Here is a 27482-nt window from a genome sequence, read left to right as displayed (position 1 = left end):
TTTACTGAGTGTTGTTAAAAGGAAAGGCCATGTAACACAGTGGTAAAAATGCCCCTTTTTTGCAATGTGTTGCTGCCATTAAATTCTAAGTTAATGATTATTTGCAACAACAAAAAATTACGTTTCTCAGTTTCAACATTAAATATCTCGTCTTTGCAGTCTATTCAATTGAATATAAATTGAAAAGGATTTCCAAATCATTGTATTCTGTTTTTATTTACACAGCGTGCCAACTTCACTGGTTTTGGGTTTTGTACTTTTTAACAAAAATAGTCCGATACTGACCGGTGGCCATCATAGGATCGGTAAAAAACGACTTCTAAACCTCGTTCCATTTCTGGATGAGTAAAGTTGTCCTCGTTCGACAGGCACGGCGCGACTGTTCGAGGCCGTGGACAGCGACCCGGCCTTGGTGAGGACGATAGACGCCCACAGCCCCGTCAGCAGACTGCTTCATCTCAAAGTGGGAGCGCAGGTATTTTGTTTGTTTGTGCCTGTCAATAAACGCAGTGGCCACACACGCCTCCTCATCCTGCTTTTGTCTGCTCCATCATCAAGGTCATGCTGACAAAGAACCTGGATGTCACTCGGGGTCTGGTGAACGGCGCCCGAGGGGTCGTGGTGGCTTTTGAGCCGGGAAAACACGGTTAGTGCGTGGCTTATTTCATTATTGTGGAGAGCGTTCAGTGGTGAATGCTGAAGTGAATCTATTTACAAGACTCTGAAATGATTCAGATCGAGAGAAGTTTCTTGTTTTATTGACATTTTAGAGTTACGGAAACATTGCAAAGTATCCTGGTTACTCCTAGTATCATTTAAATGAAGGCTTCTTGAATTAGTAGTAAAAAAAGATTGTTTATTTAAAGGGGAATTGCACTTTTTTATCGTTCAGTCATGAGAGACAATACAAAAGTTTTACAATTTTTTTGTTTGTTTTCTAACATATAAAAATCATCTCGTTCTTGGTGGATAGCAATGCAGCTAATGTTAGCAATCAATGCTACCTCTAAATGACTTTAGAAATGCATTCAAAAAGCGTCAACAACACTTCATTTACGTTCTGTCACCTGTATAATAACCAAAGTGTAGCAACATCGTTACTGTAAGACATACTTGCATACTTGCCAACCCTCCCGAATTTTCCGGGAGACTCCCGAAATTCAGCGCCTCTCCCGAAAACCTCCCGGGACAAATATTCTCATATATATATATAAATATATATATATAAATATAAAATACTTGACTTGGTGAATTCTAGTTGTCAATATACTCCTCCCCTCTTAACCACCCCCCAACCACGCCCTACCCCGCCCCCACCCCCCACCTCGGAGGTCTCAAGGTTGACAAGTATGCATACTGCGTGGTTAGGGGCGTGGTTAAGAGGGGAGGAGTATATTTACAGCTAGAATTCACCAAGTCAAGTATTTCATAGATATATATATATATATATATATATATATATATATCTATACATATAAGAAATACTTGACTTTCAGTGAATTCTAGCTATATATATATATTTATTTTATTATATATATATGTATATATAAATAAAATAAATACTTGAATTTCAGTGTTCATTTATTTACACACATACACACACATAACACTCATCTACTCATTGTTGAGTTAAGGGTTGAATTGTCCATCCTTGTTCTATTCTCTGTCACTATTTTTCTAACCATGCTGAACACACTCTCTGATGATGCATTGACGTGTGGCACGCACAAAAGTGCTTTCATCAAATGCACTAGAGTCTGGAATCTTCCATCTCTCCCTAGCATGGCCCAAAACCGGTCAATCTTTGCTTCCTGAGGAAGATCTTCACTGCCAAGCACTTGGTAGTCCACTACTTCTTCCCGGAGGCTATCCAGGTCCAATCGCAGCTGCGGCTTGGAACTTACAAGCTGTTATGAGAGTAGCGTATGTGTGTGTGTGGCCCTTTAATAGGTGAGCATGTGAGGTGAGTGTGTGGGCGAGAGAAGAGAGGGAGCGGTAGCGTGAGTGCGGGCGGGGACTAGTTTGTTTTGTGTTGTATTGGCTGTGTGCAAGCAATCGATAAAGCAAGATTTGCAACTAATCGCCGGACTCAGGCAGGAAAGGTGCAACAAAGCGTATTTCTTCATCTTACTCGTCGTCGGCGTCGGCATGGCTGTAGCTTCCTCGTTCTTCTGCTTCGTCTCCTTGTTGTGTGCGCAGTTGTGCACTGCGCTCTCTAAAAGCCGTATATGTTATCGATGTTATAGATGGCAGTATTGTCCTGTTTACGAGTGTCACAACATTGCTGTTTACGGCAGATGAACTGCTTTACGGTAGACAAAAACATGACTGCTGTTGTTGTGTGTTGTTGCCACGCTGGGAGGACGTTAATGAAACTGCCTAACAATAAACCCACATAAGAAACCAAGAACTCGCCCTCGATCATTCTACAGTTATAATGTGTTTGGGCAGGCACGCTGTTTATATTGTGGGAAAGCGGACTCAGGTCCGCATGGAGCTGGAGGGGGCGTGGCCTCCAGCTCCGCCTGAATTTCGGGAGATTTCCGGGAGAAAATTTGTCCCGGGAGGTTTTCGGGAGAGGCGCTGAATTTCGGGAGTCTCCCGGAAAATCCGGGAGGGTTGGCAAGTATGCTGTAAGAAGAACTCTTTTTGTAGCGTACTAACACATCGGCATGCTACGGTATTAGCCGTGAAATTTAACCACGGCAAGAGATAAGCTAGCTTCTACGACAACACGAAACGTGTTTGAGTTTGTAACACACAACACTGTGATAGGACACCAATCTGTACTGAGTGAAAAACATGAACAATCATATTACAGTATCTTAAGTATTATTTCATGTTTTGTTTGTACTGTATTTTCCGGGACTATAAGGTGCACTTAAAATCATTTCTTTCCCCCTCAAAACTGGACAGTGCACCTTATAACCCGGAAAATACAGTACAAACAAAACATGAAATAATGTATATAATAAATGCGCCTAATGTACGGAATTATGCTGGTTTTCCTTACCGACCTCGAAGCAATTTTATTTGGTGCATGGTGTAATGATCAGTGTGAGCAGTAGATGGCAGTCAAACATAAGAGATACGTGTAGACTGCAATATGACTCAAGTAAACACCAACATTTTATATGTTCCATTGTAAATATAGAACATTACACACGGCACTCAAAAGTCTATCAAAATGTTTTAGTACGACTTTGGTAAGCTATGAAGCCACACCTCTTGATGTACTGTGCTTCAACATAGGAGTATTATTATGGTGTGTGTATAAGGTAAGACATTATCTGGCGTTTTGTTTCACAATATTCTGCAAAAGCAACTTTTCTTACCTTCTAGTACCTGCTGATCTGTATTTGGGATCTGCATAAGTCCTGAAAAATTGCGCGCGTCCGCCTTTGTAGTCTGTGCCGTAGTCGATAAGTTTCTTCTTTTTCCACTTTCTTCTTGTTATGGGACATTCATCCTCCGCTGTTGCCATTTCTAATATAAAGTAGTGTAAAGTTCTTACGAGAGATGTTCGATAATGGCGTTTTTGCCGATATTCCGATATTGTCTAACTTTTAATTTCCGATTCTGATATCAACCGATACCGATATATACAGTCGTGGAATTAACACATTATTATGCCTAATTTTGTTGTGATGCATTAAACAATGTAACAAGGTTTTCCAAAATAAATCAACTCAAGTTATGGAAAAAAAATACCAACATGGCACTGCCATATTTATTATTGAAGTCACAAAGTGCATTTTTTTTTTTTAACATGCCTCAAAACAGCAGCTTGGAATTTGGGACATGCACTCCCTGAAATAATCCTGATACCCACTACAACTATGGGAAACACTGTACCGTACTTTGACTTTCACATAGTGCATTTGTTTTCCAAACATGCCTCAAAACAACAGCTACAAAAACAATGAAGGCACACAGCTTCAGTCCAGAGTATACTATAAACTGGGCTCAATCTGCCCTGCGTCCCGGAAGAGTTAGTGCTGCAAGGGTTTCTGGGTATTTGTTCTGTTGTGTTACGGTGCGGATATTCTCCCAAAACCGCTTCACTGTTGATTTTTGTCCCCCCCCTCAGGACTCCCACGTGTGCGCTTCATGTGTGGCGCCACCGAAACATTGAAGCCTGAACGCTGGGTGTTCAAGTCCGCGGGCGGAACACACCTGTGCCGACTGCAGCTGCCACTCAAACTGGCCTGGGCCGTCTCCATCCACAAGAGTCAGGTGGGACCGGCCATGTTTACGCAAATGTTGGAAGATGACTTGAGTGATTGCGTACCTTCACTCGTTCTCCCTGAGTCACTGACGTACTTGATGCATGTCTATTTTTAATTCAATTTGCCACAAAACTGAATTATTTTCCTCTTTTTTTTTTTTGCCCCCTGCATCCAATCCCATCCACACTGCTAAAAATAGCATGCAATCTCCTAAAGCAGTGTTTTTCAACCTTTTTTGAGCCAAGGCACAGTTTTTTCATTGAAAAAATACGGAGGCACACCACCAGCAGAAATCAATAAGAAACGAAACTCAGTTGACAGTAAAAAGTCGTTGTCGCAATTGTTGGATATGACTTTAAACCATAACCAAGCATGCATCACTATAGCTCTTGTCTCAAAATAGGTGTACTGTCACCACCTGTCACATCACACCCTGACTTATTTGGAGGTTTTTGCTGTTTTCCTGTGTGTAGTGTTTTAGTTCTTGTCTTGTGCTCCAATTTTGGTGGCTTTTTCTCTTTATTTGGTATTTTCCTGTATCTTACTTGACCGCTATTCCCCACACCTGCTTTGTTTTAGCAATCAAGAACATTTAAGTAGTTTGTTATCCTTCTTTGTGGGGACATTGTCGATTGTCATGTCATGTTCGGGTGTACATCGTGGACGGAGTCTTTGCTCCACAGTAAGTCTTTGCTGTCGTCCAGCATTCTATTTTTGTTTACTTTGTAGCCAGTTCAGTATTAGTTTCGTTCTGCATAGCCTTCCCTAAGCTTCAATGCCTTTTCTTAGGGGCACTCACCTTTTGTTTATTTTTAGATTAAGCATTAGATACCTTTTTACCTGCACACTGCCTCCCGCTGTTTCCGACATCTACAAAGCAATTAGCTACCGGCTGCCACCTACTGATATGGAAGAGTATTACATTGTTACTCTGCCGAGCTCTAGACAGCACAGACACTCAACAACACATCATTAGCAGACTATAACTACTGGTTTGCAAAAAACATTTTTAACCCAAATAGGTGAAATTAGATAATCTCCCACATTGGTGTGCCGCGGCACAGTGGTTGAAAAATACTGTCCTAAAGCGTAATCACTCTGATTCAAGGTGGAAATCGTCCTGCATACATTTGGACAAAAAGAACGTCACGCCTGCCCACCGATCGGCGTAATCCACTCACGTTTCTTACGGCGGCACAGAAGGATTCATCACTGCAGGCTAAACGAGACCATAAAAGTTCCAGACGGTCCGCTCGCCCTCAGGAGGAATCATAAAGTCGGTCCTTAACTCCTCACGCAGCCTTTCCGAGTAACGCTGAAAGAATAGGACGTCAGTGTCAGGAAAGAGAAAGTAAGGCCTTGCTAATTGACGTCAAAGGACCTCTTCCTCTAAGTAGGCCTTTAACTTGCCGACTGCTAGGATGTTAATATATTACCATTTAGATCAGGGGTGTCAAACTCAAATACAGAGTGGGCCAAAATTTAAAACTGAACAAAGCCGCGGGCCAAGGTTGAACAAATGAACCTTTTAATAGGGACCCAAACAAGTTTTGCATTGAATATTGAACAAGCAAGGCTTATATAACTTTATAGTGACATGCAAAATCCAGTTTCAAATAATAATAATAATAATAATTAAAAAATATCAATGGCATATCAAATACAATTTAAATAAAAATTGAATGCCTCTTTTCTATTTGCAGCCTTCTGAGGTAAAAATCAACATTAACTTTTTCCACAGGCTAAAACATTTGAAAATAAAATAACAATGAATAAACCAACCATTCAGGACTTTAAACTGCTCAGTTTGCAACACACTGATCTAATCTAAAGTGCCCAAGCCACATACCTGCCATCTTTTCTTGGATGCTAGTTCATTAATGTCGGGGCTGAGGCAACCTTCATTATCGAACGAAGGTGTTCATCAGTCATTATATCTCGTAGTCCACCCGGACCTTAAAGGCACGCCTATTCTATTCTAAAGGCACTGCCTTTAACGTCCTCTACGAGCTGTCGTCATGTCCGCTTTTCATCCATTCTAACAATGTGCCGGCCCAGTGACAAGATATGTGCGGCTTCTGTACGCACACACACGTGAATGCAATGCATACTTGATCAACAGCGATATAGGTTACACTGAGGGTGGCCGTATAAACAACTTTAACACTGTTAGAAATATACGCCACACTGTGAATCCACAGCAAACAAGAATGACAAACACATTTCGGGAGAACATCTGCACCGTAACACACCATAAACACAACAGAACAAATACCCAGAACCCTTTGCAGCACTAACTCTTCCGGGACGCTACAAAATACACCCCCGCTACCACACACACACACACACACACACACACACTTTGTAGCGTCCCGGAAGAGTTAGTGCTGCAAAGGGTTCTGGGTATTTGTTCTGTTGTGTTTATGTTGTGTTACAGTGCGGATGTTCTCCCGAAATGTGTTTGTCATTCTTGTTTGCTGTGGATTCACAGTGTGGCGTATATTTCTAACAGTGTTAAAGTTGTTTATACGGCCACCCTCAGTGTAACCTGTATCACTGTTGATCAAGTATGCGTTGCAGTCACTTGTGTGTGCGTGCAGAAGCCGCACATATTATGTGACTGGGCCTGCATTCGCTGGACTGGATGAAAAGCGGATGTGTCGATTTTCGGGAGGGGCACTGAAATTTGGGAGGCTCCCGGGAGGGTTGGCAAGTATGAGAATTAGCGGTGAATGCGGTGTTACCGCGGCACCACCGCTGCATATAATCGGCGGGCCAGCTCTAGTGTTAATTTGATATTGCCTCAAGAGCCAAGTGAAGTTACACGGCGGGCCAATTTTGGCCTACTGAAACCCACTACTACCGACCACGCAGTCTGATAGTTTATATATCAATGATGAAATCTTAACATTGCAACACATGCCAATACGGCCGGGTTAGCTTACTAAAGTGCAATTTTAAATTTTGCGCGAAATATCCTGCTGAAAACGTCTCGGTATGATGACGTCAGCGTGTGACGTCACGGATTGTAGAGGACATTTTGGGGCAGCATGGTGGCCAGCTATTAAGTCGTCTGTTTTCATCGCAAAATTCCACAGTATTCTGGACATCTGTGTTGGTGAATCTTTTGCAATTTGTTCAATGAACAATGGAGACAGCAAAGAAGAAAGCTGTAGGTGGGAAGCGGTGTATTGCGGCAGGTGTTGTGCCGGATAACGCACCCCCGCCGTAGAATGCACCCCTTGACTGTTGTGCCGGATAACAGCCGGTGTTTCATTGTTTACATTCCCGGAAGATGACAGTCAAGCTTTACCATTGGCCTGTGGAGAACTGGGACAACAGAGACTCTTACCAGGAGGACTTTGAGTTGGATGCGTAGACGCGGTACCGTGAGTACGCATACAGCTGCGGCTTCCAAACATTTGATCGCTTGCCCGTACGTGCGTGCCGCTATGTGCATGTCACGTACGTAACTTTGGGGAAATATATGTGCTGTATGAACTTTGGGGAGGTGAACGGTACTTTGGGCTGTGGGATTGAGTGTGTTGTGCAGGTGTTTGAGTTGTATTGGCGGGTTATATGGACGGGAGGGGGGAGGTGTTTGTTATGCGGGATTAATTTGTGGCATATTAAATATAAGCCTGGTTGTGTTGTGGCTAATAGAGTATATATATGTCTTGTGTTTATTTACTGTTTTAGTCATTCCCAGCTGAATATCAGGTCCCACCCGCCTCTCACAGCATCTTCCCTATCTGAATCGCTCCCACTGCCCTCCACTCTCACTTTCCTCATCCACAAATCTTTCATCCTCGCTCAAATTAATGGGGAAATCGTCGCTTTCTTGGTCCGAATCGCTCTCGCTGCTGGTGGCCATGATTGTAAACAATGTGCAGATGTGAGGAGCTCCACAACCTGTGACGTCACGCTACTCGTCTGCTACTTCCGGTACAGGCAAGGCTTTTTTATCAGCGACCAAAAGTTGCGAACTTTATCGTCGATATTCTCTACTAAATCCTTTCAGCAAAAATATGGCAATATCGCAAAATGATCAAGTATGACACATAGAATGGACCTGCTATCCCCATTTAAATAAGAAAATCGCATCTCAGTAGGCCTTTAAATGGCTGTCAAAGTGTCCCAACTTGTCGGATTATATCCTCAGCCTTCTACTGTCCAGGTGAGAGGCATGATTTAGAAAGGAAGCAAGAAAAACACCTCGCCGGTCTTTTACGTCGAAATTGTACACAGGGAGTGAACACGTCGCAGTTTTAAGCTGGTTCAAGTCATATCTACAAGATAGGAACTATTTTGTTTCCATTGGTGACTTTGTATCAGAACCAACCAACGTAACGTGTGGAGTCCCCCAAGGTTCAATCTTGGGGCCACTAGGACAAATCATGCAAAATAATAACATTGACCATCATTGCTATGCCAATGACACCCAAATCTATGTAGCGCTATCACCAAATGACTATTGTCCCATAGATCTTCTGTGCCGGTGCATTGAGCAAGTCAAACACTGGATGTGCCAAAATTTCCTACAACTAAATGAAGATAAAACTGAGATAATTGTTTTTGGTGCTAAAAAAGAAAGGTTTAAAGTCATCCAACACCTTCAATCACTGTCCCTGAAAACCTCAAATAAAGCCAGAAATCTTGGGGTTATTTTAGATTCTGATTTACATTTCGACAGTCACATCAAATCAGTAACAAAATCGGCCTACTATCACCTCAAAAATGTAACAAGACTCAGAGGGCTCATGTCAGCTCAAGACTTAGAAAAACTTGTACATGCCTTTATTACCAGTAGGCTAGACTATTGTAATGGTCTCCTTGCAGGTCTTCCCAAAAAAACTGTCAGGCAGCTACAGCTTGTTCAGAACGCTGCTGCTAGAGTTCTAACAAAGACCAAAAAATGTGAGCACATTACATCTAGGGCCAAAGTATATCACCGATATGCTCCCACTATATAAGCCCTCTAGATCGGTGTTTTTCAACCTTTTTTTTAACCATGGCACATTTTTTTCATTAAAAAAAAAACAAGAGGCACACCACCAGCAGAAAAGGTTAAAAAATTAAACTCCACCAGGTTGTCGTGCCTTATTTGGAGTTTGTTGTTGTTTCCTGTGTGTAGTGCTTTAGTTCCTGACTTGCGCTGTTATTTTGGTGACCCTTCCTGTTTTGTTGGTGTTCTCCTGTAGCAGCTTCACGCCTTCCTTTGAGCGCTATTGCCCGCACCTGCTTTGTTTTCGCAATCAAGACTATTTAAGTTGTGCGTACGCTATCCTTCTTTGTGGGGACATTGTTGATTGTCATGTCATGTACGGGATGTGCTTTGTGGACGCCGTCTTTGCTCCACACACTGTAAGTTTTTGCTGTCGTCCAGCATTCTGTTTTTGTTGACTTTGTAGCCAGTTCAGTTTTACTTTTGTTTTTGTTATACCTATGCTTCAGTGCCTTTTCCTAGCGGGATTTGCCTTTTGTTAATTTTTGGTTTACTTACCTTTTTACCTGCACGCTGTCTCCCGCTGTGCTCTGCATATTGGGATCACGACAAACCATCCTCGACGCGTTTTGACTTCTACAAAGCAATGAACTACCTGCTGCCACCTACTGATATGGAGTATTACAAGATTACCCTGCCAAGCTCTACACAGTACAGGCACTAGACAACGGCACATTATTATGATTATTGATTTGCAAAAAATATTTTTTGGACCAATTACCGTATTTTTCGGAGTATAAGTCGCACCTGCCGAAAATGCATAATAAAAAAGGAAAAAAACATTTATAAGTCGCACTGGAGCACGGCCAAACTATGAAAAAAACTGCGACTTATAGTCCGAAAAATACGGTAAGTGAAGTTGCATAATTTCCCACGGCACACCAGACAATATCTCACGGCACACTAGGGTGCCGCGGCACAGTGGTTGAAAATCACTGCTCTAGATCACTAAGATCTTCTGAGACCAATCTGTTAGCGGTTCCCAGAGTAAAGTCAAATCAAGGGAGAGCATCATTCAGTCACTATGCAAAAAATAGCTGGAATAAACTTCCTGAAGACAGACTTTCCCCAACTCTGACTACTTTTAAAACTAGACTGAAAACTTTTATGTTCACCTTAGCTTTCAGCTAAATCTTTTAACTTTTAACGTCCGCACTGTTTTTATTTTTATTGTCTGCATTTGAATTTTGCTTCTATTTTCTTTCATTTCACTTTGTTGTCTGTGAAGCACTTTTAATAATCTGCCTTGTGTATGAAAAGTGCTCAAAAAAATTAAAGGAACACTTTGAAAACACATCAGATTTCAATGGTGAAAAAAATTTTGTGGGATATCTATACTGATATGGACAGTTTAATGTCTCAGGAACAAAAGGATGCCACATCTTTTGATGGAAATAAAAGTTTTCAGCCTACAGAGGGCTCAGTATATAGACACCCCAAAAATCAAAGTGAAAAAATGATGTGGCAGGCTTGTCCATTTTGCCTAAATTCAATTTCTGCAACTCAAAATTATTTTCAATATCTTGTGTGGCCCCCACGTGCTTGTATGCATGCTTGACAACGTCGCGGCATGCTCCTAATGACACCTAAAACCATACTTGCCAACCCTCCCGAATTTTCCGGGAGACTCCCGAAATTCAGCGCCTCTCCAGAAAACCTCCCGGGACAAATATTCTCCCAAAAATCTCCCGATTTTCAGCCGGAGCTGGAGGCCACGCCCCCTCCAGCTCCATGCGGACCTGAGTGAGGACAGCCTTTTTTCACTACGGGAGGACAACAGGGTGACAAGAACTAAATCATCCAGACTAGAGATACATTGTATTATTATGTTTATCTTACCTACAAATAAATAGATATTTATTAATAAAAAAAAATAAATAAATAAATAAATACATTTTTACTATATTTTGCTAAAAACATCAAAAGTCATTGTATTTTTATTTTCATTTTTTCTGACTCCTTATTACATCCAGCCATAGAATTTTACATTAAAATAAACATCCATCCATTTTCTACCGCTTAATCCCTTCGGGGGCGCTGGAGCCTTAAAATAAACATATTTGAAACAATTAATTTTAAATTATCATAATTCATTTAAAATGACCATATTTTATTATTAAAATAATTGCTTGTTTATCAACAACTTTAGCATTTTATTCACTACATTTTGAAGCTCTCAGAAGCCAAGTTATGTTATATTCCTTAATATTTATGCAAGTTTGAAGTATCAATTATCCAAACAGTTTTGTTTGCATATTTTCAGGATGTAGATATATATATATATATGTATATACATATATATATATATATATGTATATATATATATATGTATGAAATACTTGACTTGGTGAATTCTAGCTGTCAATATACTCCTCCCCTCTTAACCACGCCCTGCCCCACCCCCCAAAATTGGAGGTCTCAAGGTTGGCAAGTATGCCTAAAACTCCTGGTTTCAGACACTGGGCAGCATCTTAAAACTACGGCGGCTTCCGGCAAATATAGCAGGCCCATCAAAATTTTTGCGGGAATTTTGTAGCTATTATTATTGTTTTGCAGCTGTCCTAATCAGTTTAACATTGTGTTGAAGTTTTCACACGTGGCCCTTCACTGGTGTCAGCTGCTACATTTAACCTTCTACCAACAAATACGTGGTCCCTGTCACAAATCTCTCTGCCGTCTTGACGCCACTTTCCAATATCCTCCCTGGCTGGGGGACAAAACAAGAGCGAGAGAGCCCTGTGGGTAATTGAGTTCATTTTCTGGCGACAATGTTTCATCTCCGCCAGAGAACGCAAGGATCAGCAGCTCCGCGCGTGGAAATGAGATCACTGTGGTGGAGAAGGTGTGTGCACTTTTAATGAGCGCTTCTTCGTGTCTTCCAGGGGATGACCTTGGACTGTGTGGAGATCTCCCTGGCCCGTGTCTTTGAGAGCGGCCAGGCCTACGTGGCCTTGTCTCGGGCTCGGAGCTTGGAGGGTCTGAGGGTCATGGACTTTGACCCGCGTGTGGTGCGGGCGGATCCCGAGGTGCTTCTCTTCTACAAGAAGTTGAGGAAAGAAAGGCTGCTCCTGCAGGTGCGTGAAGAACCTCTCCTTTATTTCGACACAATGGTTTCCTTCAGTGGCTTAAAGGGACACTCATTTATGTACATAACCCAAAACCAGTGAAGTTGGCACGTTGTGTAATTCGTGAATAAAAACAGAATACAATGATTTGCAAATCCTTTTCAACTTATATTCAATTGAATAGACTGCAAAGACAAGATATTTAATGTTCACACTGATTTTTTTTTGCAAATAATCATTAACTTAGAATTTAATGGCAGCAACACATTGCAAAAAAGTTTTTACCACTGCGTTACATGGCCTTTCCTTTTAACAACACTCAGTAAACGTTTGGGAACTGAGCAGACACATTTTTGAAGCTTCTCAGGTGGAATTCTTTCCCATTCTTGCTTGATGTACAGCTTAAGTTGTTCAACAGTCCGGGGGTCTCCGTTGTGCTATTTTAGGCTTCATAATGCGCCACACATTTTCAATGGGAGACAGGTCTGGACTACAGGCAGGCCGGTCGAGTACCCACACTCTTTTACTGTGAAGCCACACTGCTTGGCATTGTCTTGCTGAAATAAGCAGGGGCGTCCATGATAACGTTGCCTGGATGGCAACATATTTTGCTCCACAACCTGTATTAATGGTGCCTTCACAGATGTGTAAGTTACCCATGTCTTGGGCACTAATACACCCCCATACCATCACAGATGCTGGCTTTTACACTTTGCGCCTATAACAATGCGGATGGTTCTTTTCCTCTTTGTTCCGGAGGACACACGACGTCTACAGTTTCCAAAAATGTGGTCTCGTCAGAACACAGAACGCGTTTCCACTTTGCATCAGTCCATCTTAGATGAGCTCGGGTCCAGCAAATCCGGCGGCACTTCCGGGTGTTGTTGATAAATGGTTTTGGCTTTGCATAGTTGAGTTTTAACTCTCACTTACAGATGTAGTGACAAACTGTAGTTACTGACAGTGGTTTTCTGAAGTGTTCCTGAGCCCATGTGGTGATATCCTTTACACACTGTTTTCACTTTTTGATGCAGTACCGCCTGAGGGATCGAAGGTCCATAATATCATTGCTCACGTGCTGTGATTTCTCCAGATTCTTTTAACCTTTTGATGATATTACAGACCGTAGATGGTGAAATCCCTAAATTCCTTGCAATAGCTGGTTGAGAATATTGTTCTTAGACTGTTGGACAATTTGCTCAAGCATTTGTTGACAAAGTGGTGACCCTCGCCCCGTCCTTGTTTGTGAATGACTGAGCATTTCACGGAAGCTGCTTTTATACCCAATCATGGCACCCACCTGTTCCCAATTAGCCCGTTCACCTGTGGGATGTTCCAATTAAATGTTTGATGAGCATTCTTCAACTTTCTCAGTCTTTTTTGCCACTTGTGCCAGCTTTTTTAAAACATGTTGCAGGCATCAAATTCCAAATGAGCTAATATTTGCCAAAAAAAAAACAGTTTCTCAGTGTGAACATTAAATATCTTGTCTTTGCAGTCTATTCAATTGAATATAAGTTGAAAAGGATTTGCAAATCATTGTATTCTGTTTTTATTTACAATGTGTATTGATGCAGTTTTACATTTCTTCTCGTTTCACTAGATAAGCGTTTATTACTTGCAACTTAAAAAACACTTAAATTAACTCCCACATTTATTAAAGTAATGAAGATGTGTGCAAAACTGGACCATAAGTGCCTGATAGTACCGGTAAAAGAGCTGGTGGGATTTCTTAATGAGGGTTTTAGAACTGTCTGCGATTCTATAATCGTTCATGGGGCGGTATAGCTCGGTTGGTAGAGTTGCTGTGCCAGCAACTTGAGGGTCCCAGGTTTGATCCCCGCTTCCGCCATCCTAGTCACTGCCGTTGTGTCCTTGGGCAAGACACTTTACCCACCTGCTCCCAGTGCCACCCACACTGCTTTAAATGTAACTTAGATATTGGGTTTCACTATGCAAAGCGCTTTGAGTCACTAGAGAAAAGCGCTATATCAATTTAATTCACTTCACTTCACCATGTCTGAGTTGCGATGCATCTAAAAATCCATTATTTTCTCTAAAAGAACAGAACGCGGCTGCTAGACTTTAGACCGGTGCACCCAGAGCAGCCCACATGACCTCGGTCTAGCCAGTCTTTAGTGGCTTCCGGTCAAATTTGGCACATAGTTTAAAATGTTAGTCCCGAGTGTCCGTGCGTAGCCCCACAGTGTATCGCTGATTTGTTATTCCTCTTTAGGCGCAGCCTGCGGTCTTCAGGCCAGGGTATCATAAAGATCCAAAAACTCATTCTACAAAAACTCAGACAGACCTGGCATTCCAGACTCTGGAATGAATTACACCAGTCTCTCTGTGAGCGTGACTCTGTTGACTCGTAAAAAAAAAAATTTGAAGATTGAGCTTTTTAGAAAAGGTTGTAATTAGTGGACTTTTAATCCACTTTTTTTCATCCTTTTTATGATGTCGCCCCTGTTTTAATTGAATTGTTTTATTTCACAAATGTTTTGTGCAGCACTCTGGGATTTGTATCCTTGAAAATTGAATAACATGTACAAAACCCAAAACCAGTGAAGTTGGCACGTTGTGTAAATGGTAAATAAAAACAGAATACAATGATTTGCAAATCCTTTTCAACTTATATTGAATTGAATAGACTGAAAAGACAATATATTTAATGTTCCAACTGGAAAACTTTATTTTTTGCAAATATTAGCTCATTTGGAATTTGATGCCTGCAACATGTTTCAAAAAAGCTGGCACAAGTGGCAAAAAAGACTGAGAAAGTTGAGGAATGCTCATCAAACACTTATTTGGAACATCCCACAGGTGAACAGGCTAATTGAGAACAGGTGGGTGCCATGATTGGGTATAAAAGCAGATTCCATGAAATGCTCAGTCATTCACAAACAAGGATGGGGCGAGGGTCACCACTTTGTCAACAAATGCGTGAGCAAATTGTTCAAACAGTTTAAGAACAACATTTCTCAACAAGCTATTGCAAGGAATTTAGGGATTTCCCCATCTACGGTCCGTAATATCATCAAAAGGTTCAGAGAATCTGGAGAAATCACTGCATGTAAGCGATGATATTACGGACCTTCGATCCCTCAGGCGGTACTGCATCAAAAAGCAACATCGGTGTGTAAAGGATATCACCACATGGGCTCAGGAACACTTCACAAAACCACTGTCAGTAACTACAGTTGGTCGCTACATCTGTAAGTGCAAGTTAAAACTCTACTATGCAAAGCGAAAGCCATTGATCAACAACACCCAGAAACGCCGCTGGCTTCGCTGGGCCCGAGCTCATCTAAGATGGACTGATACAAAGTGGAAAAGTGTTTCTGTGGTCTGACGAGTCCACATTTCAAAATGTTTTTGGAAACTAGACGTTGTGTCGTCCGCACCAAAGAAGAAAAGAACCATCTGGATTGTTATAGGTACGAAAATGAAAAGCCAGCATCTGTGATGGTATGGGGGTGTATTAGTGCCCAAGACATGGGTAACTTACACATCTGTGAAGGCACCATTAATGCTGAAAGGTACATACAGGTTTTGGAGCAACATATGTTGCCATCCAAGCAACTTATTTTTCATGGACACCCCTGCTTATTTTAGCAAGACAATGCCAAGCCACAGTGCAGCTTCATAGTAAAAGAGTGCGGGTACTAGACTGGCCTGCCTGTAGTCCAGACCTGTCTCCCATTGAAAATGTGTGGCGCATTATGAAGCCTAAAATAGCACAACGGAGACCCTCGGACTGTTGAACAACTTAAGCTGTACATCAAGCAAGAATGGGAAAGAATTCCACCTGAAAAGATTCAAAAATGTCTCTCCTCAGTTCCCAAACGTTTACGGAGTGTTGTTAAAAGGAAAGGCCATGTAACACAGTGGTAAAAATGCCCCTGTGACAACTTTTTTGCAATGTGTTGCTGCCATTAAATTCTAAGTTAATGATTATTTGCAAAAACATTAAGTTTCGCAGTTGGAACATTAAATATCTTGTCTTTGCAGTCTATTCAATTGAATATAAGTGGAAAAGGATTTGCAAATCATTGTATTCTGTTTTTATTTACCATTTACAAAACGTGCCAACTTCACTGGTTTTGTACTTAGTTACTAGTAGAGCGTAGAAGATGCTGTGTTCTGCACAACTACTGAACATGTTCTTCCTAACCAACTCGTGTCTGCAGACTGCCATGGAGGATTATGTCGACAGCGGCAACAGAGAGAATCTTCGGTGAGGACGTTTCTGCAGGTTCAGACTTTATTGCACTTGCTACAAGGTGGGAAACATCCACCCTCTTGTGGTCTTTTATTGCCATCCAAAATGTAGTCATACTGCCATCATGTGTTTGATAGTGTCTTTTTTAAATAAAGATTTTTAATGCAACGTGTATTGGGATTGATCAAATGTATTCAGGTTTATTGTTATAAATATAGCTGCAGGAATGTTTTGAGATATTTCTGTCAGATGTGAGTGTAAAAGCAACACATTTTCTGGTCAAACATGAAATGACTTGTGCAAGGCAGCTGGGGAGATTGAAAAGATGGGCAGATGTATTATATTTTGGAATAAGGCTGGAACAGAACCAAATGTGGGAAAAGTCAGGCGCTGTGAATACTTTCCAGATGCACTTCACATGACGTGTTAATGAAGTGCATGTAAACACTTTCAGGACAATGAAAGTTGTCCAATTATTTGAAGCTGGAGCTTTTATTGGTACTTCTGAACAATTTTTTTTCTTCCAATTTCCATTATATGATTTTCAATTTGTATCATATTTTTATAACAAACCAAAACCTAATGTCTATCATGTTAGTTCCAAACATAAAAATAACTTTTGTCATCTTACTTCCCTTAGTTGCTCCACATTCTTTATCATTTTCAAAGCATCGTCAATGTTGGAATTATTTGCCATCTAAAAACAAAAACGTACAAAGTCATTATGTATTTTTTCTCCTTCATAAAAATCAAGACGGTTATAATTTATTATTGCAAAACAAAGTGATCACCACAAAATAATACACCAAATTGGATATGTATTTACCACAATTATACAATATTGTGTAATGTAAACATTTATTTTTGCTTGATTGTAATTATAATTCATAAAATGCCAATTGACTGTTTTAGTGTTTTTGTTCCTGCGGTTTCAAATTTGATACACGCATTCTCAAGTTTTACTATACATTAAGTCATTTTACATTGCATCAACAGATTAACTGTTCACACTGATGTGTCAGTGAGGTAAATTATAGTAGCATGTAGGGATGTCCGATAATGGCTTTTTGCTGATATCCGATATTGTCCAACTCTTAATTACCGATACCGATATCAACCGATATATACAGTCGTGGAATTAACACATTATTATGCCTAATTTGGACAACCAGGTATGGTGAAGATAAGGTCCTTCTTAAAAAAAATTAATAAAATAAGATAAATTAAAAACATTTTCCTGAATAAAAAAAGAAAGTAAAACAATATAAAAACAGTTACATAGAAACTAGTAAGTAATGAAAATGAGTAAAATAAACTGTTAAAGGTTAGTACTATTAGTGGACCAGCAGCACGCACAATCATGTGTGCTTACGGACTGTATCCCTTGCAGACTGTATTGATATATATTGATATATAATGTAGGAACCAGAATATTAATAACAGAAAGAAACAACCCTTTTGTGTGAATGAGTGTAAATGGGGGAGGAAGGTTATTTTGGGTTGGTGCACTAATTGTAAGTGTATCTTGTGTTTTTTATGTTGATTTAATAAAAATAAAAAACAGATACCGATAATTTCCGATATTACATTTTAAAGCATTTATCGGCCGATAATATAATATAGTAGAATGTATTTGTATTTGGTCACAGAATCCTTTAGAGGATTATTCTACTAAGGTCAAAAGTGCACATGTCTATCACAAGCGCTCCAGGGAGTGGTGGCTTTCGCCCCCCCCCCCCCCGGACATTGGGGAACTTGAATGACAGCAGCAATTGGATTTTAGGAGATATTTTAAAGACATTAGCAAAAATTTGGGAGGAAGCCCCCACAGATAGGGGTAGAAGATAAAGGTCGGATGTCGTCCGACTCAAACCGATCACAGGAAATAGGTTAACTGGCCAAACAACAAGCGGGGCTTTTATCCAGACGGGCCGGCTCTAAGGCTAGAGTTACGAAGAGTGGGGGGTTTTGGGTAAAAGGTGTTTTAAGGATAGTTGCCTGAGAGGACATCAGAAGAGTAATCCGGCCCATACTCGTTCTCCTGGAGCTGCAGCTCCAGTCGGAGGCTCGCTTAAACAAATAAAGCTTTTTGTTCGACGATTCCTCGTTGGCGTCTCCTTGACCATCAAATATGCATTAGTAAATAAAAAAATCTTACCTTATCCCTTTCAAATTTGGCGAAGTTTCTCATAAAACAGGTGTCTCGTTTCTTCTTTGTGGCAATCTTGCAGGTTGACTGACAGCTCTCTAATAAGTCAATTACTGCCCCCGTGTGGATTATGCATGTAATGCATGCATTTGATCTGATATGTCAGGCTTTTTTAGGAAAAACTAATTACGCTGATCATGTAGAGGTCTCAAAACATATGTATCACTTCTTAATAGTAGCATATATAAAACGAGGAAATAATGAGTCTGATTTAAAAATGTATTTATTTTTGTCTTTGGCTTGTGTATTTCCAGTTCAATGTGCCACCAGATAGCACTTCTCTCTTTCCTAACATGTATTTGATATTTTATATCTTCATCCAAACAAACTAGTGGGCATGAACACTTTTCCATTAACAGAAAAAACAATTACGTCTGCCTAGCAACAGGGTTATATTATAAATTTCAAACTACCGTATTTTTCAGACTATAAGTCGCAGTTTTTTTTCATAGTTTTGGCCGGGGGTGCGACTTATACTCCGGAGCGACTTATGTGTGAAATGATTAACACATTACCGTAAAATATCAAATATTATTTAGCTCATTCACGTAAGAGACTAGACCAGGGGTCGGCAACCCGCGGCTCCGGAGCCACATGTGGCTCTTTGATCACTCTGATGCGGCTCAGCAGCTTACTTGCTGAACCCCCCAATTTTCCCGTGAGACTTCCGGATTTCAGTGCCTCTCGCAGAAAACTCCCGGGATTAATATTCACCGATTTTCACCCTTACGGCTATAATAAGGGCGTGCCATGATGGTACAACATTTGGCGCCCTCTACAATCTGTATTAACAGCCTGCCAGCCCAACACTTGTTATACAATATACATCTTCTGCCTGCACACGTATGTGGCAGCAATGCATACTTGCTCAACAGCCACACAGGTTACATTGACGGTGACCATATAAAACAACTTTAACACTCTTACTAATAATGCGCCACACTTTGAACCAAAACCAAACAAGAATGACAAACACATTTCGGGAGAACATCTGCACCTTAACACAACATAAACACAACAGGACAAATACCCAGAATCCCATGCAGCCCTGACTCTTCCGGGCTACATTATACACCCCTGCTATCACCAAACCCCGCCCCCACCCCAACCCTGCTCCCTCACACATCAACCCCCTCCCCCTCTCTGTGCGTCGGTTGAGGTGGGCGGGGTTTGGTAGGGCGGGTATAATGTATCCCGGAAGAGTTAGGGCTACATGGGATTCTGGGTATTTGTCCTGTTGTGTTTATGTTGTGTTACGGTGCAGATGTTCTCCCGAAATGTGTTTGTCATTCTTGTTTGGTGTGGGTTCACAGTGTGGCGCATTATTAGTAAGAGTGTTAAAGTTTTTTTTTTTTATACCGCCACCGTCAGTGTGACCTGTGTGGTTGTTGACTAAGTATGCCTTGCTGTCACCTACGTGAGCAAGCGGAAGCACCATACAACGTGTGGGTGGTTAGGCACGCTGGCTGTAGTGGGTGCTACATGCTGTACCATCACGGCACGCATGACGCTGACAAACGCCATTCATTTAAAACCCGCGTGCCGCACCAGCTTTCAAATTCCACACAAAGGCGTGGGCAGCGTGTCTGAGACCCCTGGTTTATACATAGCACAAAGCAAAAAAAAAAAACTTTGTACGCCGTGTTAATTCATTTAAAATTTCAAAATATTTTTGCGGCTCCCATTGTCTTCTATAATTTGTGAAACTGGTCAAAATGGCTCTTTGACTGGTAAAGGTTGCCGACCCCTGGACTAGACGTAGAAGATTTCATGGGATTTAGCGATTATGAGTGACAGATTGTTTGGTAAACGTATAGCATGTTCTATATGTTATAGTTATTTGAATGACTCTTACCATAATATGTTACGTTAACATACCAGGCACCTTCTCAGTTGGTTATTTATGCCTCATATAACGTACACTTATTCAGCTTGTTCACTATTATTTATTTATTTTAAATTGCCTTTCAAATGTCTATTCTTGGTGTTGGGTTTTATCAAATAAATTTCCCCAAAAATGCAACTTATATATGTTTTTTTCCTTCTTTATTATGCATTTTCGGCCGGTGCGACTTATACTCCGGAGCGACTTATACTCCGAAAAATACGGTATTTGTTGGGAAGGTATTTTCTCTACACTATAGCCTTCCAATGTGTCTTTCTAGCCCCTTTTTTGAGTAATCCTGCTGACAAATGACTGTGATAAACCCTTTTATGTACGAGTCCAGAGGTAAAATCCACAACCTTGTTATTTCATATTTCTTATAGGAACTGCGCACAAAACAAGCAGACTGACTATGTTAAAGTACCAATGATTGTCACACACACACTAGATGTACAAACTGACTCATATCTTAGACCAGGACCCCCACACAATGTGTACGCTACTAAAATAGAAAAATAATTTGAAAGTACTCCCCTCCATATTGTACAGTTCTAGCAGTCACGTCCGTCACACGCGTCATTTCACAATGTGGAACAGCTTGGTTGCAACCTATAAGAAAACCATAAACAGGCATTAGGCCACACGGAAAATGTAATTAGAATATGGCGCACTTACACAGTGGTCTCGCGCATGCAGGAAGTCAAAGAGCTCCTCAGTGCACTCTTCAGTGGTGTTGGACCTGGAGCTGACCCGCGTCTCGCAGAGCTCCAGACGCTCCTTGTAGTGCAGGCAGTGTTCAGACTGCTCACACTTGCTGCGGATTGCGTCAAGGGGATCCTGAAAAGGATTAGTAGATTGCACAGCATAGTGCATATTCCGTTCATTTGACCACTAAATGGTAACACCGAATAAGTTTTTCAACTTGTTTAATTTGGGGTCCACAATAATCAATTCATGGTACAAATATATACATACTATCAGCATAATACAGTCATCACACAAGTTAATCACGTGGCGAAGTTGGTAGAGCGGCCGTGCCAGCAATCGGAGGGTTGCTGGTTACTGGGGTTCAATCCCCACCTTCTACCATCCTAGTCACGTCCGTTGTGTCCTTGGGCAAGACACTTCACCCTTGCTCCTGATGGCTGCTGGTTAGCGCCTTGTATGGCAGCTCCCGCCATCAGTGTGTGAATGAGTGAATGTGGAAATACTGTCAAAGCGCTTTGAGTACCTTGAAGGTAGAAAAGCGCTATACAAGTATAACCCATTTATCATTTATTTATCAAAGTATATACATTAAATTATTTACAATCTGGGGGGGTGGGATGTGGAAGGGGTGGGGGGTAGGTTAGGTTAGGTTGCTATCATCATATTTCAGTCATCAACAATTTTATCATCTGAGAAATAGATATTGTAACAGTGTAGGTCTCACTTGGTAGGATATGTACAGCTTCGGGCAGATTTGGTACAGCATGGCAACATAAGCTATCTGAATTCTGATTGGATAAAAAACTATAACCTAAAAACAACAGCGCTGGAAGGAGCATAATATGACATGAAGAGAATATGAATACTTTTTAGATATTTCGGGAAAGTAAATAAAAAATGACTTTTATCTTTAAAGGGGAACATTATCACCAGACCTATGTAAGCGTCAATATATACCTTGATGTTGCAGAAAAAAGACCATATATTTTTTTAACCGATTTCCGAACTCTAAATGGGTGAATTTTGGCGAATTAAACGCCTTTCTAGTATTCGCTCTCGGAGCGATGACATCACAACGTGACGTCACATCGGGAAGCAATCCGCCATTTTCTCAAACACCGAGTCAAATCAGCTCTGTTATTTTCCGTTTTTTTCGACTGTTTTCCGTACCTTGGAGACATCATGCCTCGTCGGTGTGTTGTCGGAGGGTGTAACAACACGAACAGGGACGGATTCAAGTTGCACCAGTGGCCCAAAGATGCGAAAGTGGCAAGAAATTGGACGTTTGTTCCGCACACTTTACCGACGAAAGCTATGCTACGACAGAGATGGCAAGAATGTGTGGATATCCTGCAACACTCAAAGCAGATGCATTTCCAACGATAAAGTCTAAGAAATCTGCCGCCAGACCCCCATTGAATCTGCCGGAGTGTGTGAGCAATTCAGGGACAAAGGACCTCGGTAGCACGGCAAGCAATGGCGGCAGTTTGTTCCCGCAGACGAGCGAGCTAAACCCCCTGGATGTCTTGGCTCACACCGTCCCTTATGCCACCGAAGATGATCAAGAGAAGAATATCGACCCTAGCTTCCCTGGCCTGCTGACATCAACTCCAAAACTGGACAGATCAGCTTTCAGGAAAAGAGCGCGGATGAGGGTATGTCTACAGAACATATTAATTGATGAAAATTGGGCTGTCTGCACTCTCAAAGTGCATGTTGTTGCCAAATGTATTTCATATGCTGTAAACCTAGTTCATAGTTGTTAGTTTCCTTTAATGCCAAACAAACACATACCAATCGTTGGTTAGAAGGCGATCGCCGAATTCGTCCTCGCTTTCTCCCGTGTCGTTGGCTGTCGTGTCGTTTTTGTCGTTTTTCGCTTGCAAACCGATATGGCTCAATAGCTTCAGTTTCTTCTTCAATTTCGTTTTCGCTACCTGCCTCCACACTACAACCATCCGTTTCAATACATGCGTAATCTGTTGAATCGCTTAAGCCGCTGAAATTCGAGTCTGAATCCGAGCTAATGTCGCTATAGCTTGCTGTTCTATGCGCCATGTTTGTTTGAGTTGGCTTCACTATGTGACGTCACAGGAAAATGGACGGGTGTATATAATGATGGTTAAAATCAGGCACTTTGAAGCTTTTTTTAGGGATATTGCGTGATGGGTAAAATTTTGAATTTTTTTTTGAAAAATAAAATAAGCCACTGGGAACTGATTTTAATGGTTTTAACCCTTCTGAAATTGTGATAATGTTCCCCTTTAATTATGATCATGATTTCTGGTTACCGTATTTTCCGCACTATAAGGCGCACCTAACCTCCAATTTCCTCAAAAGCTGACAGTGCGCCTTATAATCCGGTGCGCCTTATATATGGACCAATATTGAGCCACAACAGGTCTCGCAACTACGAGACCTTCTTCTACTAAGCGCTTCTTCTTCTACAGGGGAAAATGAAGTCGGCGGCTGCTTACCGTAGAAGAAGAAGCGCTTCTTCTTCTACGGGGGAAAATGAAGTCGGCGGCTGCTTACCGTAGAAGAAGAAGCGCGCGGTGCATGCTGGGATATATGACTGCGCGAGGCGTGCCGTTTCATTTCCATTTGTGTGTTTATGTAAAGACCTCAAAATGGCTCCTATTAAGAGACACGCTTACGACGCAGAGTGTCGTCCGAGCTTTCAGGAAGGCAGGAATTGTCACTGAACTGCTTGACAACAGCAGCGACACTGACTCCATTATAATGACGACTTCGTTGGATGCCTTATTCGCCCAACTGTTTAATTCGGACACTGAAGAAGAAGAATTTGAGGGATTTGTGGATGAGTAATAACTTAATAAAGTGAGCTTTACATGTTTATTTTGTGTGTTGTGTTGTGTGACATTAACGTTTGAGCTCGGGATCTTTCTGTGTGGAGTCTGCATGTCCTCCCCGTGACTGCGTGGGTTCCCTCCGGGTACTCCGGCTTCCTCCTACCTCCAAAGACATGCACCTGGGGATAGGTTGACTGGCAACACTAAATTGGCCCTAGTGTGTGAATGTGAGTGAATGTTGTCTGTCTATCTGTGTTGGCCCTGCGATGAGGTGGCAACTTGTCCAGGGTGTACCCCGCCTTCCGCCTGATTGTAGCTGAGATAGGCTCCAGCGCCCCCCGCCACCCCGAAGGGAATAAGCGGTAGAAAATGGATGGATGGATGGAGTATCAGACTGTTTTTTACATGTTTATTGAATCGAGGAAAAGTTCCCCTCCACTATGTGACATAAATGTTGCACTACATGTTATACCTTGCTGTTGTTAAAAGATAAACAAAATACCACGTCACTGACTTTACCTCGGGGAAAATAATAAAACAGCTGTTTATTCATTTTGGGAGTGAACAGAGTTGTCAGAACGCTGGTTTGTAATCTATTAATAAAGTTTGACTGACCTGACTGTTTTGTTGACATTCCCTTTAGCGCAGCTCCACCTAATGGATGCATAACGTAACCCCGGCCTCTACTGTAGCGTCTATTCTATGCGCCTTATAACGCGGTGCGCCTTATATATGAACAAAGTTTTAAAATAGGCCATTCATTGAAGGTGCGCTTTATAATTCGGTGCGCCTTATAGTGCAGAAAATACGGTATGTTAGGCCGGCAGAGAAGGCCTTGCTGGCTGTGACGGCACACCACTGGTTCACGACAACGGGAACTCTAAATATCACCCACTCAGGAACACAACATCAACCCCAGCAGGTCGTTAATAATATACAAACCCTGTTTCCATATGAGTTGGGAAATTGTGTTAGATGTAAATATAAACGGAATACAATGATTTGCAAATACTTTTCAACCCATATTCAATTGAATGCACTGCAAAGACAAGATATTTGATGTTCAAACTCATAAACTTTTTTTTTTTTTTGCAAATAATAATTCACTTAGAATTTCATGGCTGCAACACGTGCCAAAGTAGTTGGGAAAGGGCATGTTCACCACTGTGTTACATGGCCTTTCCTTTTAACAACACTTGGGAACTGAGGAGACACATTCTTTAAGTTTCTCAGGTGGAATTATTTCCCATTTTTGCTTGATGTACAGCTTAAGTTGTTCAACAGTCCGTGGGTCTCCGTTGTGGTATTTTAGGCTTCATAATGCGCCACACATTTTCAATGGGAGACAGGTGTGGACTACAGGCAGGCCAGTCTAGTACCCGCACTCTTTTACTATGAAGCCACGTTGATATAACACGTGGTTTGGCATTGTCTTGCTGAAATAAGCAGGGGCCTCCATGATAACATTACTTGGATGGCAACATATGTTGCTCCAAAACCTGTATGTACGGTACCTTTCAGTATTAATGGCGCCTTCACTGATGTGTATGTTACCCATGTCTTGGGCACTAATACACCCCCATATCATCACAGATGCTGGCTTTTCAACTTTGCGCCTATAACAATCCGGATGGTTCTTTTCCTCTTTGGTCCGGAGGACACGACGTCCACAGTTTCCAAAAACAATTTGAAATGTGGACTCGTCAGACCACAGAACACTTTTCCACTTTGTATCAGTCCATCTTAGATGAGCTCAGGCCCAGCGAAGCCGACGGCGTTTCTGGGTGTTGTTGATAATCGGTTTTCGCCTTGCATAGGAGAGTTTTAACTTGCACTTACAGATATAGCGACCAACTGTAGTTACTGACAGTGGGTTTCTGAAGTGTTCCTGAGCCTATGTGGTGATATCCTTTACACACTGATGTCGCTTGTTGATGCAGTACAGCCTGAGGGATCGAAGGTCACAGGCTTAGCTGCTTACGTGCAGTGATTTCTCCAGATTCTCTGAACCCTTTGATGATATTACGGACCGTAGATGGGGAAATCCCTAAATTCCTTGCAATAGCTGTTTGAGAAAGGTTTTTCTTAAACTGCTCAACAATTTGCTCACGCATTTGTTGACAAAGTGGTGACCCTCGCCCCATCCTTGTTTGTGAATGACTGAGCATTTCATGGAATCTAATTTTATACCCAATCATGGCACCCACCTGTTCCCAATTTGCCTGTTCACCTGTGGGATGTTCCAAATAAGTGTTTCATGAGCATTCCTCAACTTTATCAGTATTTATTACAACCTTTCCCAACTTTTTTGTCACGTGTTGCTGGCATCAAATTCTAAAGTTAATGATTATTTGCAAAAAAAAAAAAAGTTTATCAGTTTGAACATCAAATATGTTGTCTTTGTAGCATATTCAACTGAATATGGGTTGAAAAGGATTTGCAAATCATTGTATTCCGTTTATATTTACATCTAACACAATTTCCCAACTCATATGGAAACGGGGTCCGTATTTTGTATTGGGAAACAATTAAATGGAAAAAAATTGCATGATTTATGGTAAAAAATTGCTTCGAAAACTGAGGTACCCAGTTAGGTAATGCGAGATGGAACTTCTTACTGTAGCCAGACAATATAGTGAAATATTCCTTTTTATTGTACTATACAAACAATCATTACACACAAATAACTTACCACCAGGTCCTCTTCATCCTCCTCTTCTTCTTCTTCCTCCTCCTTCTCTTCAGGGGCTTCTTCCTCCTGCACAGTAATGGAAATGCAGTGAAATGTTTGTGAGTGCATAAAAAAAAAAAAAAGTGTTATTATATCACACTTGAGTGTTAAACAAAATGCAAGTTGTTTCCATTGAACAATTATCATGAAAATTGCATGTTTAAGATACTACATGTTTATTAACAATGCTCTCAATGAAATGTCAAGATTTATTTGTGTAATATTCAAAAGGAATTGACCATTTCCTCATCCAGCAATGGCTGCCATAACATTCACACCTGGTCAATAAGAGTACGCCAGTAAAAGTTGACACGAACACAGTTTAAGAACAAAACTACAGCATAAATTATTTTTTTTATTCTTTACCTCCTCTTCTGGGTCGCCGTTAGTGAGCATTTTCCTTTCAAACCCCATATTTGCCCCGAATTGCTCGCCAAAAAGAACGCAGGCCTGCTGAGTAGATCTCGGTCGAGGACGATGCCTCGGTCACACGCCGGAAAAGTCTGGAAGGTTTTCCCGGAAAAAGCTATCTTATTGGGCAAAGAGTGTGATTGAAGTCCATCTAGTCCAATTGTGTAATATGATTATATTTAAGTCCCGCCCACTCCCGCAAAT

General features: G+C 41.3%; 2 protein-coding genes across 4 annotated transcripts in view; one reads left to right on the top strand and one right to left on the bottom strand.

Annotated features, from left to right (window-relative positions):
* Positions 1-16695, top strand: part of pif1 (PIF1 5'-to-3' DNA helicase homolog (S. cerevisiae)) — a 148520-nt gene extending 131825 nt beyond the window's left edge. For 2 of the 3 annotated variants that reach the window (XM_072912875.1, XM_072912873.1), the window contains 5 exons: positions 369-475; positions 559-646; positions 4091-4236; positions 12117-12308; positions 16490-16695. In XM_072912875.1, the coding sequence (XP_072768976.1) occupies positions 369-475; positions 559-646; positions 4091-4236; positions 12117-12308; positions 16490-16540 (584 nt within the window). In that variant the 3' untranslated portion in view covers positions 16541-16695. The remainder of the gene's footprint in view (positions 1-368; positions 476-558; positions 647-4090; positions 4237-12116; positions 12309-16489) is intronic. The other variant, XM_072912874.1, reaches the window with a different exon arrangement.
* Positions 16696-20126: 3431 nt separating this feature from the next.
* LOC133588811 (cytochrome b-c1 complex subunit 6, mitochondrial-like) lies at positions 20127-27377 on the bottom strand. Its single transcript, XM_061941471.2, has 4 exons — positions 27234-27377; positions 26829-26894; positions 21291-21452; positions 20127-21224 (listed from the first exon to the last, which is right to left on the bottom strand). The coding sequence occupies exons 1-4, from the start codon at positions 27279-27281 to the stop codon at positions 21192-21194; spliced, it is 309 nt and encodes a 102-aa protein (XP_061797455.2). The 5' UTR covers positions 27282-27377; the 3' UTR covers positions 20127-21191.
* Positions 27378-27482: the final 105 nt, after the last annotated feature.

The sequence above is a fragment of the Nerophis lumbriciformis genome, linkage group LG03, assembly GCF_033978685.3.
Source record: "Nerophis lumbriciformis linkage group LG03, RoL_Nlum_v2.1, whole genome shotgun sequence".
Lineage (NCBI taxonomy): Eukaryota > Metazoa > Chordata > Actinopteri > Syngnathiformes > Syngnathidae > Nerophis > Nerophis lumbriciformis.
Note: the sequence above shows the minus strand (reverse complement) of the source record. Positions and strands in the feature narration are given on the sequence as shown.

Bases quoted from the DNA above. Each gene is read 5' to 3' on its own strand.
- LOC133588811 (XM_061941471.2), bottom strand. From the start codon at position 27,281: ATGGGGTTTGAAAGGAAAATGCTCACTAACGGCGACCCAGAAGAGGAG. The intron at 26,895-27,233 runs GTAAAGAATAAA...ATTACTGTGCAG, and splicing joins ACGGCGACCCAGAAGAGGAG to GAGGAAGAAGCCCCTGAAGA. The intron at 21,453-26,828 runs GTAAGTTATTTG...AATCCTTTTCAG, and splicing joins AGGATGAAGAGGACCTGGTG to GATCCCCTTGACGCAATCCG.